Below are 20,911 nucleotides of genomic sequence, written 5' to 3' on the forward strand. Positions count from 1 at the left end.
GTTCTGCTCGATTTAAATATTCGTGTTCGTGTTCGGCTTGTGTTCGGCTCGAAATTGGCTCGTTAAACTAAAATTGAGAAAAATAGATGTAATGTGTGGGATTCGAACCTGGATCAAATATATACAAAAGAAGACACTAACCACATCGTCACATGAGGTGTTATGATTTAAACTTAGACATAAATATATATAATATATTATTATACAAATAATATATGTAATATATTGTTATATAAAAAGTTATATAATTTTTTTGTGTTCGGCTTGTTTTCATTTCGAGCTTAAAAATTTGTTCATGTTCGGCTCGTTAGGGTTAACGAACGAGCCGAACACGAGCTGCTTAACGAGCCGAACACTAGCTGTTCACGAACAACGAGCCAAATTGACAGCCCTAATCCCATTTTGTATAATATAGTTTTAAAAAAACATAGAAAAATATTCTTTGGTATTATCCACAAACTGACAAAATATTAAAATTCATTAAATAATATAGGACAAGGTCCTCACACATCAGAATGAACCAACTCAAAACTATGAGTCTTTTTTATTAACTCTAGTACCACAATGAAAATGATGGTACTTAACAAATTGACCTGATTCACAATCTAAAGATGATAACAGTTGAAACTAAGGATACAACTTTTTCAACTTTGATAAGGATGTATGTCCTAATAAATAATAGATCTCAAAAGAGGATAAGGTGCTGGAAAAAGCTACAGATCGAGGTACCCATTAATCAGAACGTATAGCACCCCTCGATTCTCGTCCTTCACCAATAATTTTTTTCATCATGACATTCTAGAATAGACAATGAGCACGAAAGAATAAGATATAACAATTAAGAACACATGTAATTTTGCTAACATAAACAAGATTAAAAGCAAAATGAGATAAACTGAGAACAAAAGTTAGAGGCAATGTGGGTGTAATATTGATGGTGTCATAACCGAGAATATTAGAGGTAGATCTATTTGCAAAATTGACAGAAGAGAAGTGTTTTTAAAAGGTAAAAAAGAGTTTTGGATTACATGTTATGTGATATTTAGCAAACGAATAAATAACCCATTGTGCGAAAGATGAAAGAAGATTGAGTATCATCGTTACCTTACTCAACATGGGCAATGATAAATGGGGATTTCTTGGATACTTCCTAAAATTTGATGAACTTTGCATATTCATTTACAGAGATCGAGAGTCTGACTCAAAGAGTTCTCGATAATACTGAAAGTGTTAGCTAACTGTGATTTAGAACTCTTTTGATTCTTTTTGAGCAACTTCTTATCATTTCTCTTTATATGATGAGGTTAATGATAGTAATAACATGCTGCCTTCGACCCTTAATTTCCATAATTCAGAGTTCACTTTTGTAACTGTCCCGAGACTTAGGTTTACTGATGTCTATATTTTCTGATTAGCAATAACACTAGGTTGTTGTATAGATGAAGCCTGAGAGCTCGAGATAGTACACAATACTCTTGTATAGGCTTCCCTCAGAATAGTACATCTAGGGTCAAATAAAATCTATGATTTAAAACCTTCCTAATGAGAGCTGAGACTAGCTAGAAAACTCATGATAGTCATTTGTTCTCTTTGAGCCAGCTGAATCTGGACATCGGTAATGAAAGGCAATAGTGCATTCAATTCTTCATACACAAGTTTAAAGTACATGTGATATGTGTTAAGTGATTGATCGTGTTATTTAGCACGATAGAATTCCTTACATATTCGAGAAATATGACTGGAAAACTCAGGGTCAAATGTTCGAGAAATATTTTCTCTCCCATAAAATATAAATAATAATTCATCTATCGCATCATTAGCACAGTTGCAAAGAACAATATGACTGGAATGATCAGGTTCGATAGAATTCCATATTTGTATCAAAAACTAAGGATCCACTCTCATCCATTCAGAATAATTCGACTCACTCACAGCTGGAGGATTATCAATGAAATGACTCTATTGAGAAATACACTTTAAATAGAGTCTCGCGGTTCTACTCAAATAAAAATAATTGATGCAATTTAGTTTTTCATTCGTAATCATAGCCACTAATCAAAACAAACTTGTCGCAGGATGTTTGTGTTCACCAAATATAATCGATGTCATTAAATACTGAAGGATGAACTGACAGAGCACTCAGAGACAAATAACTCCCCGACCCATTGTTCAACGATCTCCAAATAAAAGGAAAGCAAATTGATACAGCGAACGGAAGATAAACGGAAGATGCAGACTGAGCAGAACACAACAACCAACCACGAATACCAACAGAACACGCCAGCTTCGTCGATGCATTAATTCGACAACATAGATAGCGTGTACGAAGCAGATGCAGAGGAAATTGAAAGTGAAGTCGATGGCATTGTTCTACGAAACTGAAGCATAGCAGCCAACAAAGCAGGATAACACTGTTCAAAGCAGATGAAGACATGCAGGACACTAAAGATTCCTTCGTAGCAGGCAGCCAAGCCGAAGGGAAAGCAGACAATGCTGTCAAGGAAGTAGTGGAAGACGTTGACTATGATGTCGAAAAGTGCTGACAATCACTTCGAAGGAAGCGATCAAAGGTATCGATGAAGCCGGAAGGAAATGAAGACGTCGTAAGATGCAAACGAAGACAAAGACATACGCTTTGACGAAGCTTTGATACCATGTAACAGAAAAAACTTCCTTCTTTCTTATCATTAATTGAAATCACATGTTACATATTTATAGACACTCCTCTCTTTACAAATTAAGAATATACCTAATATAGAAAAGATTTGAAATTAAATCTCTTCTAATTAGGTTACCTAATATACAAGCTTCTTAACATGTAGCTACCTAAAATACAAGCTTTATATTTAGTAATTTCGATAACAAAAACTATTCTCTTCACCTAAGATCATTTCGGTGGTGGTTTATGTCCTTTGTGAATGATTACACCCATGTATCATGTATCTTTTCACTAAAAGTACAAAATAAAGTACCATATTTTCACCTTTTTAACCTAATAAAAAGTTAATTCGGTGCCCAAATTAAGCTTCATATCTAACAATACCAAAGAATTTTTTTAACAATTCTCTCTCTATATATTTCCATGAAAAAGAAATAATATACTAATCCTTTTGTATGTACAGACCAACAAAATAAGATGACAAAACAAAAGAATGATCAACTACTTAGGGTCTGTTTGGGGCAGCTGCAGCTTATCCAGCTTATGCTGATAAACAACTTCTCCTGATAATCTGTTGATGAGCAACTGATCCAGATAAGCTAGTTGGCTGTTTGGTTTGTGCGTTTGTAAAACAGCTGATTCTGGATAAATGACAATTCTGCCCCTGTTTTGGATAATATGTTTAGTTATTTGATTTGTGTGTTTTGTAAGCAACTGATATGCAGATTTTCTTTAGTTAAATGAACAATCAGTCACGCAGAAGTTGTATTTTTCTCAACAAAACGACAATGATAAAGGGAAATATAGGAAAATGAGAAACCTATGTAAAGCCTAAACTTCAATTTTTGCTATACTTTTCATCATTATCAAGCCAAAAATCAACAAATTATTTGAATCATTGAATATGTAAAGATAAATTATTTGCTACTAACATTGGCTCAAAAGAGACGAGAAGTCAATTTCTGGATATTGTATACTAAAAAATAAAATAGAAACAAGCAGACACAGATTTAAGTGATGGGTGAATGCAAAATTATGACCCGACCTATATGTAAAATTATATGGGTAAAGCGTTCCTGAAATTGTTTGATTTTCTAATTATAGTTGAGGATTGGTACATTAAAAACTATTTTATCATCTACATTACCAAATACTCAATATGAGAAGGGCAATTTGAGAAGATCATCCTTACCTGCTCTCCTTCGCTTCAGCTGTTGCTTTTGAGGTAGGGGCTTTGCCTGGCTTTCGGCAGAGGAGCTATGGACGTAGGGCACAGGAGCGACGGACGCAGGACGTAGGGCAGAGGAGCGACGGAGGAAGAGACATTGCCTGGCTTTCGGCAGAGGAGCGACGGAGGAAGAGACATTGCCTGGCTTTCGACAGAGGAGCGATGGACGTAGGGCAGAGGAGCCACGAAGGAAGGGGCTTCGCATGGCTTTCAGCAGAAGAGCGACAGAGGTCTTCGTCTGGCTTTCGGCAGCGATGGAGGTCTTCGCTTGGCTTTTGTCGGGGACGTAAAAGCTGGGAACGAAGATTTCGGCGAGTGAGGGCAGGGAGGAAAAAGTAGGAGCGAACGCGGGTCGCCAACGCCGATCGCGTGTATAACCCCGCGTCCGGCTTCTAACCAAAATAAGAAATGCGGTTTTAGGATAATCACCCAAAACGTGCGAAACAAACGGTGAGGCGGCGCTTTTGAAAACGCCACCGCACTTATAATTTCAAAAACGCCGCCGCACTTATAAGCTGTCCCAAACAGACCCTTAATATCATAAGGGCTCTCCTTTTTCAGAAAAATATTCCAAAGTAATATTGCGGAAAGTAGTTCCAATTGCTGTAGACATCATAGAATGAATACTTACAAGAACCTTGGATTCAAGGGTCAAGCCAAATTCAAATTTATTCATCATTCAAACTCATCAAACAATCTTATTCCCAAAACTATTTAAGAGATGTCTTTGTTCATACACATCCCCGAAATAGAGAAAATTTTGATCCAAGGCTAATTAAATGTATTTATTGGCTACTTCCCCACACATAAATAGTACAAATACTCACTCCCATGAGAAAGATGTATGAGACTGCTGATATCACTTTCAAAAAGGTAGTTTGTTGCTACTTATCCCAGAGATAAAATACCAATGACAAATGAATACTTCCTCTTAAATTGCTCATTATTTCCCCTTATTCAACAAATTATATTACGTAACCATCCACTTCTACACAAATAAAGTTTACAAAAAAAAGACAACAAAAACATAATTTCTACTTGGCCATACAAATTCACTCAGAAAAGAAATGTATCTCAATCTATGCAAGTCTAATCAAATAAATCAATTGTTATCGCTAAATCCACTGGGAATATACTTTAGCCTACAAACAAAGGTACAAGAGCTTATACTAAGCATCTCTTAAATTAGCTCTCATCAAACTATATCCGTAAAGAAATAGTACTAACTATAACCGTAAATCACCTCTAAGAATTTAAATAACGTAATAAAAATAATGCTATGAAAAAAGAATTAGAAGTCCTTCAACAGAAAAAATATGAGAATTAGTGAGATTACTAAAGAAAAAAAAAAGTGAAATGTAAATGGATCTTTATAGTAAAATATAAAGACAATGGCTCACTAGAAAAGTATAAAGTCAAACTAATGGTTGTAATAGCACAAACTTTCACCCATCTATATATTGTCTACTTTGACATAATGGCCTCACAATTGTCTCATCGATTTAATTATCAAGGATAACATTCGCTTCGAGACTATTCCCGTGCGAGCATGCTTAACAACGAAATTTCTAATTAGATTACAACAGTTGTACCGAAATCCATCTTGATGTTTAAAAGTTCAACGATATTCTACTGGAACGATTTCAAAATCTTCCCTACGTAAGTACCCAATATTTTTGTCAGTATTCATAATCCAGAATCATCCACCATGCAAATAGAATTTTAAAGATAGCTCCTTATAGATACAAGAGGTGCCTACGGCCATGTAACACTTTATACAATTTAGAATTCAAGAGGTGGTTCCTATGACATAATACTTTGTTCTGCATGGAACTTCATTTCCATATTCAAGCTAGTGTAACACTATGATGCTATTTATAACAGCTTAAACTCACACCCATCGAGAAATTATTCACATTGTCTTAGTTGCCTCAAAGCTTTGTCACGCTGATATAATTTTTTGGGAGGTCGCCCATACTAAAAGCCATCCCATAGGAGAATGCCTAATTTTGAAGATTTTAATGAAATTCCAACCATTACACCAAACAACGCCTCAATGTTTAAGAGTTTAGGTTCATTTTGCTTTTAAGGGGTTTCATAATCTCAACCACATAAAAAATAGCATCGTCCTCAATTTCCTTAACCCAAAATTATCCACTCGACAGATAAGATTCTCAAGGTGGTTGTTGTCATATAAAAGTGGTTTTTGTCATATAAAACCTTATCCATCTAGTGTATACGAGGCAGCTCTCATAACATAACATCTTGTTCTGTATGACACTTAATTCTCAACTTCAGGCTAATAAAATGAATGAAACTATTTGTAACAGTCTGAATTCTCACCAATCGAAATATTATCTAATTTGGCCTAATGATCTCAAGATTTTGTCCCATCAATATAACTTCCTAGGAGGTAGTCATTATGAGAGTACAGGAAGTCACTCATCTTGAGAGTACAGGAAGTCACTCATCCTGAGAATGCTCCTATACTAGCAAGCTTAACCATGGATTTTTGGATAAAATTCTAATCATTAAACCAAAAAACTCGTTGATATTTAAAAGTTCAGTTGTATTCTATTTAAAGGGTTCATAGTGGCTAAAAGCTACACTCAAATTTATGGGATTATATAACTAAAAACATTCACTCTAGAGCAAAAAATAGATATTATTTCAGTTCCTTTATCAAAAGCAACTAACAAGAACTAGAAAATACAATAATGAGATGTGAAACATACCTTCTTTCATGGTGATCAATAGGAGGTATATATGAAGGTCCCATCAAGATTTGACTCAAATATAGAGTAAAAAAATACATGAATTAAAACGGCATTGTATAGATTCAAGTAAACTTCAAGGGCATAGTTCAAAAAATTCACCAAGGTAATGCTCAATAATGGATACAAACAAAGTCAAGAAGACCATATATTATTTGTGAAATAAAACTTTACGGAGAGTCTTCGCATTATTAGTTCATGATAGTTGAACACCTTGAAGGAATAGAGAATTTAAGAAAAGTTAAGAAATTAGGTAAGCTAAAGTACTTCACTCATTTTAAATTTGTACACTCACGATATAAAATTCTTATATCATAACAAAAATAGATAAAATATCTATTGGAAGAGAGATCCATTAGATACAAGGCTATCAAGAACCCCATGAAATTTTATAATAAATGTAGAGATGCTCCGGAAGAAATAACAATTGAAAAAGTTTACCAAAGACTCGTGGAAAGACAAATTTGTTCATCACATACCAAGCCCAATACTACCTATGTTGCTAGTGTGATAAGTTGATTCATATAAAATCTTAAAAACTCAAATCTTGAGGCAAATGTATCAAATTCCACAAAATTTAAAAGGAAACCTATGTAAGGAAATTTTACAAAACTAAAGGAAAATATAACCCTTAAAACTTGTAAATATACAGTTTATGTAAGTTCTATGGTTGACCAAAAGTCAGCATAAGTTATTGCAACTTTTTAACATCATAACTCAAATAAATAATTAATTAAAATGTGGTAGCAAAATCTAGCACAAAAATAGAAATTATATCTACAATAGTACAAATCTACAAATTATTACATCTAAAAATTATAACGAAAATATCAAAAATTAAGTGGAAATGTCAGTCTTTATCATGATAGCAAATCAGTCATCAATATTACAGGATCTTGTACAATAAAATTATACTAAACATATTGAAATTGATAGAAATTTTATAAAAAATAAGCTGAACAATGGCCTAATTTAAATCCTGTCAGTTACCACAAATAAACACCACATAGAAATTCCTTCCAAGGAATAGGGGCAATTTTTAAAAATAATATCCATTCATTCGCTTGAATGGAGAGTATTTCGACGCTTATAGTCAAATGTCTTTCTCAATTGCAGTCAGTGATTCCATCTCCCAGGTTACATAGTTAAAATGCCTATTCGCTATCCACCCAGCAACTTACCTTGCAATTGTCCTTGCAATTGTCCATCTTGCTAAGCCGCCAATTAGCTCTAATATTCCACCCCTACCCGCCAAGCTTTCCACCTTCTTTTTCATTGCCACCTCACCAATCCATGCTCATTATTGCCATGTTACTAATCTACATGTTGCATTGATTGTAATAAACCACCTGATGTTTTCCTAGAGTTGTATACAGTCAACCCAAATACACAACCAATTTCTTCAATTCTTCTCAGAATTCAAACACATTTAAAAAATATCTTATGAATTATCACATCATGCACTTCGTTATTTAAATTTGAATATAGTACATGACAAAATTCTAATTTTGAGAAGTACAACTATCTTATTTAACACAAAGCAATCAGATAATGTAAGTCCCTACTTTTGAATTTCAATTAAAACTGAAAACTATAACCATTTCATCATGTAGTAACTTCTAAATTTGAATTCAAACTTATACATCATTACCTAATATTCACATAATTTATTCAATGGTTAAATGGATATGGAATATAACATTATCTTTAAGTTTACTATTAATTTTCTTGTATTTTGAAATTCAAAGGGCTTTGCTTAATCTTCGATAACTTAGGCTAAAGTAAGACCCCTAATAGTGTAATCAATAATTTAGGAGATTTACTTACATACCACAAAATTCCTATATATTTACATATTGTACTAGGTCTTTCTACTGACTTATATAACACTTAAATCTCTAAATCACATAAAAATAAAACTGATAACAATTAATATAAGTAACACAAATTTTTCAAGCATATATTTGATGTGATTCAGACACTAAAGAGTTATATAAATAAATAAAAATATTTAGGTGTTAAATATATAAAACGAAACTAGATGCATAATAAGAGTGTCATATAGCATGGTTATTTTGAATTTGAATTAAAAGCTAATTATGATAGCATGCATGTCATTGCTTTTAATTTAAATTTCAATGCAATCATATGTAAAATTTAACTACCAGACCATTCATGTGATTTATTTTAAATGTGAATTAATTTCAATATAATTATCATAATAAATTTTTATCTTTCACAATCATTGTTTATAATTTGAATTCAAAATGAAAACTATAACTCCATGGTCTCTATTAAATTTTGTATGCCAATTATTTTAAATTTTAATTAAGGGTCTGATCGGGATAGTTGCAGCTGTTTGAAGAAGCAGATGTGAAGCTGCTGCAAAAAAAAATTGCTATTCAAAAAGCTACGGTGGTTTTTTTTTTAAAAAAAAGTCATACTACAGTTTTTTAGCAGTCACCGCACTTAGTCAGGTTACGTTGCAAAATGCAGCTTTCCACCACAACTTATTGAAAAAATAAACAAAATGCAGCTTGTCAAACACAAAAAATTGTGGTGTTGCACCACACTGCTACTCCAAACGCAAGTCTTTATATTTTCAATTAAATTTATTTACTTAACCTTTTTAATCAATTTAGATCGAGCTAGAGCCTTACAATACAACTAGCAATTTAATATATTTTTTATTATTTTTATCATCCATTGCAACCCAAAGATATTTACTAATTCTGGATAATTTTTCAAATCGTATAGATTATTAGAAAAATTATTTGAAAGATGCATAGTTTTCAACACAAAAAGTTAAATTTGATTAAAGCCAATTGCATGAAGTTCATGGTTTTCTCAACCCTTCAAGCTATCATTCTAATAGAAAACCATTAAATTTCCTCTAAATTGAATTTTATAGTTTTTTTTAGTTTCCAACAAGGCTAATCTATTAGTATTTTAAGCCAACAGTTTGTGACCTGCAAAATGTGTGTGCAAGTTTTGAGGTTTTCTGCATCGAACATTATATCTGTATCACAAAATCCAAGTTCCCTGACATTGTGCATAAGAAAAGCTACAATTAAGGTTTAATATGACATTGACATTTCATAACAAATAGATCTTTGGTAAATAACAATCACAATAAGAAATGAAACGCTGATTTTTAGACCCAAAATCTTTCATGTTGAAATAAGCAAGAACCCTTAAATTATTTGACTACCAACCTGACATACTTAACAATAATAAAACAAGAGAAAAAACCACCAAAATAAATAGGTTATTCATGACAGTGCAATATGATTTCTGACACATACTCTGGAAACATCACCCCTGCATCAATTAAGATATAACGGTCATAGTTTCCAACTAGCATGCAGTTCATTCCAATTTCCCCTAAACCACCTATAGGAAGTACTCGTATAGGTGGTCCATTTGGTCCCTCGTAAAACTGTTCCAATTTTCGTTGAACTGAATCATCCATGCTTTTCCCTGATCCATCAGTCCTAGATCTTCTACGTGGAGATTTTGATCTTTGCACACCTATATGTGAGTAAGTCAACACAATAGGAAAGAAGTAAAAGGATGAAAATAAAAGAAACGGACAAAAAATTAACAAGCATATTACATGATATTACATGCACAAGCATTTTTGTTAGCCGGGCATAAGAGGGGAAAAACATTGTCCACTATTTTTACTGCCTATCAAAAAAGAAAACATCACATATGCAGCAAGTACTAAAGAAGTATATGAAAAAGAGCTCTGGTCACGCTTAAGCTTGACCTTATTTAATTGTGAAAGAAGCTCACTTGAATACTAGTCAAGTTAATGTCAATGTGTATGAAATGGTTCATTGACTAAGTATAAATGATAGCCTGGTAAACCGACACGCGTTTAAAACATAGCAAGAAGATGAGTCTTCACCACAAAATAGTCTAAGCTGGTAGCCCTTCTGCTAATTGGAATTTCCATTTGCAAGATAAGGTAGAAGTCCATACTTCATGCTGAGACGCTTATAAATGCGCTCCTCAACCTGAACAAAGCTTATGAATTGATGGTTTGAGTTTCCATCATAGAGTCTAACATCTAAAACCACAGTAGCATCGATTATTCTACTAAATAAAAATTTTGATCATGAATGTGATGATATTTTCATAAAAAATACATATCAATATGAACTAACATATCATAATCTTGGTGTGAAAAGATTTATTCACTTTGATGCCCTCACTTTTATGCCCAATTGAATTCTAACAGACAACAAACTAGCCACTTCAGTTTATTTCCAACCTTACAAGAAACTTTAACAAAGCCTTATAGTCATATGCGTCAATTTCTTTGCCCACATTCAAATGAAATTAAGTGCATAAAAAACTTGCTAATAGAAAAAGGGTATTGATTTATATCAAATAGAAGGAACTTTGGCTGGTTATGCATTCATTACAAGAAATTAAGCAAGCCTACAGTTAAGTAACATTTGTTGAGGATCGATGATTTGTTTGACCAACTTTAAAGAACTTTCATTTTCTCTAAAATTCATTTCAAATCAAGGAATCAACAATTGTGAATTAAAGAAGAAAATATAACAAAGCATTTAGTGCAGATATAAAAACTATCAGTTTGTTGTGTTGTTTTTTGGCACCAACGAATGAGCAATCCATGAAGTGGGTGCCGAATTTGAGGTCACAGCCTCAGAACACAAATATTTATAGCCATGATATCCTGCAAATAATATTTCCCAGATTCCAATTATAATTGAGATGTTTATATTCTTATCGAAGAAAATCAAACAAAAAAATAAATGCTGAGCTTGAGGGAAGTAACAAAAAAAAAAGAGTTTACTAGCTCTAAAAAGAGTCTTGTTAAGTTGAAGAGATATAGAGATAGGAATCTAAGAAATGACATCTTTCTCCCTGTCGATGACCCATTTCTTCTACTTCTGAATAGGAATTAAGAATCAAGATTAATAACCTCATTTTCATGTTCACTTGCTTGAAGTGTCAAACATATCCTCTTCTTATATCATGTTGGTGGTTACAAAAAAGTTGACATGCTTGAAAAGCTTATTTCTTAGCACGTTATCATTTGAAATTGTTGTCATTGACATTCAACGAAAACAATATAACAATGGTCTATATCCTACATCAATCTATGAAAACGTGACATTGAAAATGATCTAAAACTTTTAATCATTAATAGATTTCATTTTAAGAAACTCAACTTTGCATTCCAACCTACTCTATATAAAGTGGTGGTTTAGAAGGACATCTTGAAGGAGATAGAATGCTAGTTGAGATTTTAGAATATTACTTTCATCAAAAATGAAAAGAGACATGTCGTATTTAGTGAGAAAGTTGTACGACTGTCAAAATGAAGAAGATAGAAAACAAAATGATATTTGATCAACTCTTTCCAACTTCAAATCATATGTGGGAGGACCTAAGCATGGATGTAAGGCTGATTTTTCACGCACACTAAGAGGTCGTAGTTAAATCCTTACTGTTATTAATTGTTATTCTAAGATGGCATTTTTTTTATGTGAAAATATTATTCATAGCAAAAATATTCTTGATGATCCCAATGATGCAAAAGCATTTCTTTAAGGAGATCATGAAGCTTCATAGAATGTAAGAGATTACCAGCTTGGATTGAGAATAAAGATTTATGAGCAGTTTTTTTTATGACACTATAGATGATCCCCATGACTCAAATATAATTATTAAGTTTCTATCACCTCAAGTTTATTGGTAAACTCAAATTGTCATTCAATCACTAAATGACATGCTCCGACACCAACAAAAAAGGGGCAGCCTCCCTGCTTAAGCTCAATTTACTTACAACTCCTCTAGATGTTGGTTAAGCCAAAGAAACACATTTTAAGTGGTCAACAGAATAAACACTAGGCGCATCATAAATCATCTGCCAACTAGCCTTATGAGAGGTTTTAAAAGTAAATGAACTCGTAAGCAACATCAAGATATGCAAGAAAAAGTAATAAGAGAATTGTACGAAAGGTACAAGAAGAATGCCGCCTAAACATGGAGTAACTGTCACTTACAACAAGCTCAAGAATAAAAGGGATTAGTCAATGTTGCATTGTAATGATTTTTTGGTAAAATCCTTGCAAAACTGAGTATCATATTGGATATGTATTAGTCCAAAACTCAACGTTCAGTTTAGCAAACTTATATTCTACCATAGTGATACAATAGAAACAATAAATGTGATGTTTAGTTTATTTTATGAAGGGAAGTATCATAAAGTAGCCAAAGACGCCAACCTAAAGCCATTTATAAAACATGCAACCAAAAATCATATTAGAAGCAAAAGGTGTTTAACTAAAAGAACATGATTACCGTTTCTGAGAGTTTTTTATTATGATAATTGTTAAACTTAATTTTTGAACCTCACGCTCATCAAAAAGAGAGGGAGAGAAAGCCTTCTTTTTCTTACAATACTTACCATGTGACTTAGTGAAGCCTCTTTTCAACTTTTCACTTCAATTGTTTGCTAATATATTGTGCTAGGCAACATTATACCATGATTATAAATTAACTCAAACGTGAAAAGGAATGCAATAGAATATTCAACCTGCAAAATGCCAGCACTAGTTATGTTGATTTCATCTAGCCAAAGCTTACTCTATCTCAAGTAAAAGTATTTAGCAAAACCTAATGAAAGGTCAAGGCATTTTGCTTTCTTAGATATGCCAATTAAATTTTCACAATTGAACATCTTGCTCTTGTTATACAAACATCATCATGACACCATTAGAACAAAATGTGTCATCCCTACAAGCTTTGATGCCATTGCCACAAGCTTTGAATGTGAGAGCTGTTATTTATCATTAATTTATTAGCATGCTTCTGGCACAGTCTCTATGTTAGAAGATTCAATCAGAATCCAACTTAACAATCAAATCTTCAATGTGGCACAAATGAGGTGTCAGTATAAAATTTGCAAGCACAATTTTAGCAATGCATAGTATAAACGTGAAGATAGGTCGAATTCAATTTCTACAAGGAGAATCAATTGGAATGAACTCTTTTCAACTTTTCACTTCAATTGTTTGCTAATATATTGTGGTGGGCAACATTATACCTTGATTACAAATTAACTCAAACGTGAAAAGGAATGCAATAGAATATTCAACCTGCAAAATGCCAGCACTAGTTATGTTGATTTCATCTAGCCAAAGCTTACTCTATTTCAAGTAAAAGTATTTAGCAAAACCTAATGAAAGGTCAAGGCATTTTTCTTCTTAGATATGCCAATTAAATTTTCACAATTGAACATCTTGCTCTTGTTATACAAACATCATCATGACACCATTAGAACAAAATGTGTCATCCCTACAAGCTTTGATGCCATTGCCACAAGCTTTGAATGTGAGAGCTGTTATTTATCATTAATTTATTAGCATGCTTCTGGCACAGTCTCTATGTTAGAAGATTCAATCAGAATCCAACTTAACAATCAAATCTTCAATGTGGCACAAATGAGGTGTCAGTACAAAAGTTGCAAGCATAATTTTAGTCATGCTTAGCATGAATGTCAACATAGGTCGAGTTCAATTTCTACAAGGAGAATCAATTGAAATGATTTTGCAATTAAAATTAATCATTTCATGAACATTTTGGCTTATATAGAGCCATAAAATATTTACAAATAAACCCATAGATTTCTTTTATTTACAAATAGAACCCTACATTAGATACAAATCTCAACAGTCCCCCCTAAGGTGGGCGAAAAATATTCACTAAGCCCATCTTGTCACATAATCAACTCCACTGAGCTAAGTCCTTTAGTGAGGCAGTCAACCACCTACACTCCAGTAGCTACATGACTTAGTTCCAACAATCCGTTATTCAGCTTTTCCTAGATGAAGAATCTATCATTTTCCACATGATTAGTTCTATCGTGTTGCATCAGGTTGTTAGCAATGTTGATCGCTGAATAGTTGTTGCACAATAATTTCATTTGCGTTAATTCCACTTTGAGTTCAACCAACAAGTCTTTTAGCCACATCATCTTAGTAGCTCCTAATATCATGGCCTTATATTCTGTCTCTGTTGTTGATCTTGCTAAAAATGACTATTTCTTGCTCTTCGACGAGACCAAGTTGCCACCTACAAACATGCAGTATCCTGATGTGGATCATCTGTCATCGGCACAACTTGCGCAATCAAAATCATAAAAGCCCTCAATATCTATATGTCCATTCTTCCTGAATGTCAACTCTTTTTTTCCTGGTACACTCCTCAAAATCTGATACACTGCATCTATATGGCTCTACCTTGGATCATGCATGTAACGGCTCATAACACTTACTGCAAAAGAAATATAGAGTCAAGCGCGGCATATATAGATCAGGCGGTTCACCAATCTTTGGTACCTCACACGATCAACTGATTCACCTGCCTCTATACTGAGCTTGACATTATGATCAATTAGAGAGATTGCAGCTTTGCAAGCCCCGCATGCCTATCTCCGTGAGAAGATCCGGTACATACTTTCTCTGGAATAGGAACATCCCCTTAGGTCCATAGGTCATTCAATCCCACAAAAGGATCTGAGCTATCACAGGTTTTTTTTTACCTCAAATTGCTTCTCTAATCTTCCATTCAGTTGATCAATCACCGTCTCATCATCACCAATAATAATTATGTCATCCATATACACAGCAAGTATGGTAGTATGACATTCATGTTGCTAAAAGAACACCGTGTGATCTGCATTGATATGCTAGTATCCTATGCCAACCATCGTCATTCTAAACTTGTCAAAATATGGTCGAGAAAACTGTTTCAAGTCACATAGTGACTTCTTGAGCCTACACACCTTGCCCACTGTCTTGAATGTACTGAATCCTGGTGATATCTTCATATATACCTCCTCTAGTAGCTCCCCATGAATAAAAGCCTTCTTCACATCCAATTGGTGGAGTCTCCATCTACCATTTACTGCAAGAGAACTCGGTGTCCTCGCTATGCTCATATTTGTTACTAGTGTCAAGGTTTCATCACAGTCAATATCATACGTTTGTTTGTACCCTTTTGCACTAGTCGTGCTTTGTACCTCTCCACATTCCCTTCTGGAGTTTGTTTTATCGTGAAAATCCACTTGCATACAAGGGCCTTCCTCCCTGTTGGCAGTGGTGCAATCTCCCATGTCTGGATTTTATCAAGAGCTCCAAGCTCTTAATGCATCGCGGCTTTTCACTTGGAATCCTCTTTAACAATTTGCCAACACTTAGGTATAGAGACAGAGTTCAATGATACAATGAATGTTTCATGCAAAGGTGAAATATTAGAATAAGAAATAAAATTTGCAATGTCAAATTCCCACCCAAAATGATCAGGATGATGTCTCGCATTTTTGCAGGAGGTCCTCCTTAATATTGAGGGGGAGGAGTAGATGGAGGAGCAAAAATATCACCTGGGAGTTTTAAATCAAAGGTGGATGGTGTAAGTGTCTCAAGGGTTGTGGAAAACTGAGATAAGGGACTTGTTAACACTGTAGGATCTGTTCCCTCGGTCTGTTTCTTCCTCCACGTATACACCCTTAGCTCGCCTTCAGCTTAAATGTTATCACCATTGGGGTAAATCTCCTCGATTTTTGTCCCTTAGTTGATTCATCCCACATCACAGGATATGATATTTCTCCCACTTACGTCATTCCATCACTACTACTACGCACTCTCTTGTCTCATATCTCCAGTGGTTCTCGAGTCGACGAAGGGTGAATTCACCTTCAAATTGTAGTATGGTTCAAACTCTTTGAATAACACATCCATATACACAATGTTTCTCTTCTCGATCGAGCTCCAACATACAAACCCCTTCTGAGTAGCAGAATATTAGACGAACACATATTTCAAAGCTCTGAGATCCAACTTTCCTACATATGATATGTTGTTTTTTACAAAGCATACACATTCAAATGCCTTCAATGGAAGGATCCCACTATTATCACATTTCAATATTTGACAATGAGACTTTCAATCCAACACGCTCGAAGACATTTTGTTGATCAATTGAGTCGCCGACAAAACCGCTTGCCCCCACACGTGTTTTGGGACATTCATTGTGATCATCATGCTTCGAACTACCTCTAAAATGTGTTTATTTTCCTTTCTGTCACTCTGTTTTGTGTCGGTGTGTATGAACATGTTGTTTGATGATGTATCCCTTAGGCTGACAAGTGTTCCCCAAACGTCTTTTTCGTATAGTCTCATTATCAGACCCCATACCTTCACTATAACACCGTATTGAGTCAGAATCATCATGTGTCTTTAAAACAAGCAAACACATCACTTTTATTTCTCATCAGATATAACCAAGTAACACGAGAAAAACAATCAATAAAAGTCATAAAATATATGTAACAAATTATCGAAGATGTAGAACAAGGTCTTCATACATCTGAATGCACCAAATCAAAAAAATAAAAACTCCTTTTACCAGAACTAACATAAGAGCTTCTAGTATGATTGTCAAACTCACAAGCATCTTGCACAAGTTTTTGTTTACTTACCTTTTTTCATACCATGATAGGTACAAAGAACTCAACAGATTAAGCGAAAAGCGTCCCATGCGCCTGTGAAGTAGCAGCAATACATCCTCCATACTCTTTCAGATCCTCCTACTCCAGCATTCTCAATGGATGTCAAGGCTGAGTTCATCCTCTGTCTATCCAAGTACAAGAGTTCACTATGTCAAGTGTCAGTCCAAAGTTTTCGACCAATCCCCTTCTCTCAAAAGGTCACCTTTGGAATATCAAATGAAACAACACATTTTGTTTGAAGTATAATGACACCATTGAATAAAAAGTTCACTGGAAAGAAATGAGCATGTAAAATATTGGATAAAGTCATAGAATTTATACACCTCACAATATATTTACCAAATATAGTTTGTGTTGTACCATCAGCAGTTTGAATGCTCTCTGGAACCGTTATGTGGGTATAGGAAGAGAACTCACTAGCGACACCTATCACATGTCGAGATGAACCAGAATCTACTATCTATTCTAGGAAACTTATGGTAGATATAGAGACAAGAACATGTGTATCAAAAGCACCTTTGGCTAAGTGAGCATAACTAGTAGTGTTTCCCTTGTATGAAGAAAATGTGGATTCATTCTCAGTGACATCACATATCGTCGTCTGCTTCCTCTTCAACATCTCCAAAAACTTGCGATCATCATCGATAAAGACCACCGTTGTCATTGGCTACCATCAAATTTGCCTGGTAGCCCCCTTTAGACAATCAATGTCCACCCGTCTCTCTCTCCTTGAGTGGATTTGGACAAAACTTACTCAAATGTCCCACTTCTTCACAGTTGTAGCACCTGCAGGTCTCCCATGAGCAACTGTCATAACTGAGCTCGATGCAGTCAATTCCTCATCGTCCTTCCCTGTCGTCAAAAAACCTTCGCGCGACCCAAGAACCATAGAAGTCTCACGCCCCCTCTTTAGCTCTTCTGCATGAAGTCGTAGTCGTTCTCAAGTGACACAATCCAATTGAAGCTTCGCCTACTTCCCTCGCACTACTCTGTCGATCGCACGCCACACAAAATCGATTGCACGTCTTTATTCACGCTAACAGTTCAAACCGCAACGCTTGCGCTAAAACAGAAGACGTTCAAACAGCCTGCTCCACTGCTTCCTCCTCACACTTAAGCCACGTTGTTGTTCTCCCCTTCAGTTCATCTCTACGGTATTAAGCCACAAGCCTTGAGCTGCAACTTGCGATCCCATAGTTGCCTTCCCAACAACTATATCACGAGGGTTCTTTGTCGTGATCCTTCCCAGCGAGTTGTGATCCTCTCGTTGCCTTCCCAGAGTAGGCTACGGCTGCGGCTACTTTGTGATCCCTGCTCCAAGCTTCCAGCTAGTTTGCGATCCCGCTTCGGACAATGTCGGTCCTACTAGTTCGTCATTCGCGATCCCAGCTCACCATTGCAAGGACGATGCCAATCCTACTGTTCACACAAGAAGGCAACGCCAAAGAAATCCGGATCGAGCTGGAGGCGGTAGGTTAAGTCTCTGATACCAAAGTAAATGATTTTGTAATTGAACTTACTGATTTCATTAATATTTTGGCTTAAATAGTCATACAAAATTTACAAATAAAATCCTAAACTTCTTCGATTAACAAATATAACCCAAAATTAGAGACAAATCTCAACAAAATCAACTGATATCTAATTGGACCAAAAGTTGGACAGGCCTCTAAAAAATTTCACATAATTCAATAGAATGTTCATAAGAATGCATTGGTCCAAACATGCCCATTTCATAGTATTGTTTAACCAGGGATGAGACTATATACCTACTTAAAATATGAATAGATACTTTTCTCAACTAATATAACCAAACTGATAAAATCAGCAACTCTGACAGACAAGAAGTCAAATGGGTATAACTTATGGATAAGTGGGGAGACACCTCTTCACCAACAACTATATAAGAATAAACTTGTACTGCTTAGATTCTATCCGCTCAAGAGAAGACCTTTGTTTTTTCCCTCCATTTTAGCCACTCTCAAATTCAGAGATTATTAGGTGAGAGCCTGATTCAAACTCAATTTTAGTCAAAGATTCCATATAAAAGTCTGCAAACTAGACTGAACACCTCCATTAGGAGCATTTCATCACAGGCCGGCATTATAGAAATATGTAATTTTGCTGTGGAAACAATAAGAGAATTTGTGGCCTATATTTTTAATTCTACCAAGAGGATCAAAAAAAGAATAGGTAGGGCAAAGCAACTCGATAACAATTCAAAGAGAACAGGACAAAATAAAAGAAATAAAAAGGGGGTTTTCAGGTTGAACAGAAAAGAGTTAACCTTTGGCCAACTCAAGAGAGCTAAAAATGCACGAAACGAAGTTCCTTGGAAGCTTGGGATTTCTAGTGAGCCGAAAGTCGTAGAGAGAAGGGAAGACGTTCAACGAAGCCATGCTTTGCGTCTGCATAAGGGATAGGCAAAAGATTATAAGAGTGTGCTCGTGCGAACGTGCGCCTGTGGGGAAGGATGGGAGACAGAGAGATAGAGAATGGGATACCTTTGAGAGAGAGAGAATGGGATACCTTTCAGGCCGGCGGATCAAAACCCTAGATTTTACCTGGTGATTGGGAGAAAGAGCACAGCATGGTTAAGAGCAAAGAGTGAAGCGGGAAAGAAAGTGGGAAAAATATCCTCCTTATCGCTTTCCGAACCCCGAAGCACTCTGAACACACTTTATTTACATGATATTAAAATATCATTAATATTAATTTTTTACTATAAAGATTTTTTTTATATTGATTATGATTTACACAACTAAATAATATACAAGTAAATATGAAAGTTTATATATTAAGACGCATAATTAAATATTAATAAAAAAAATGTTAAGTATGAGGATTTAAAGGAGTTTGTCTTGGATTTAAAGGACAAAATGCACTTATTTGATGAGAGTAAAGTCAACCCATCGTAATGGATCCGAGTGTCGTTATAGTAGTCAAACTAAAGTGTAGAAATTGGATTTAGGTTAGACTCAAGTAAATTTTAAGTCCAATGTGCAATTAAGCTTAAAATTCCACAAGGCTATTATAAATTTTAATTAGTTTATTTAGAATTGGCTAGCTAGAGTAAGCTATTACATTAATTAAGCTTTATTAAGATAAATATATTGCCTAAAAATACTCAATTATTCATCTAAACTTAGCCTAATGAGATTGAGACAAATTAATATTTAATCCAGTAAAGTTAAGAGCCAATTTAGTGTCCATTGTAAATTAATTGGGTTGAAGTATCAATTAGGCATAGTTAAAATACATGTAAATCAATTGTGGTGCAAATAACCTAAACTAAATAAAGCTACACGAGCATGGATAAAAAATATTAGTCCTCATTTAACTACTAAGAATTTACAAAAAAAAAAATTTATTTGGATTTGAGTCAAGTCAAACAAAGATCACACAAATTATTAATAACTATATAAGATTTAAATGGTTGTGTTGGCACTCATATTTAATAAATTCATATTAGATAAATTCATATTAAGTTGGTTTTGAATAAGATAAGAAGAAAATTTCTTTATTCAACCAAGCCCACTTGTTAATAAATACTACTTAACACATAATAGAAGCTTAATAAGAAAATAATACTTTTATTAGGCCTAACATGACCATATTAGATTAATTAAATAATAATCAAACCACTTTTAAATATTAAATTAAATTAGGACCAAGTTTAGTTAATAGAGATTTAT

At 34.4% G+C, this 20,911-nt stretch overlaps 1 protein-coding gene across 1 annotated transcript in view; it reads right to left on the reverse strand.

The window, feature by feature from the left end:
* Positions 1-19,865, reverse strand: part of LOC110022382 (ribonuclease J) — a 68,414-nt gene extending 48,549 nt beyond the window's left edge. The window contains exons 1-3 of the mRNA XM_020721286.1: positions 19,746-19,865; positions 19,504-19,624; positions 9,967-10,192 (exon numbers count right to left, since the gene is read on the reverse strand). Coding sequence (XP_020576945.1) covers positions 9,967-10,192; positions 19,504-19,615 — 338 coding nt within the window. The 5' untranslated portion in view covers positions 19,616-19,624; positions 19,746-19,865. The remainder of the gene's footprint in view (positions 1-9,966; positions 10,193-19,503; positions 19,625-19,745) is intronic.
* Positions 19,866-20,911: the final 1,046 nt, after the last annotated feature.

Source organism: Phalaenopsis equestris, unplaced genomic scaffold, assembly GCF_001263595.1.
Source record: "Phalaenopsis equestris unplaced genomic scaffold, ASM126359v1 Scaffold000188, whole genome shotgun sequence".
NCBI lineage: Eukaryota > Viridiplantae > Streptophyta > Magnoliopsida > Asparagales > Orchidaceae > Phalaenopsis > Phalaenopsis equestris.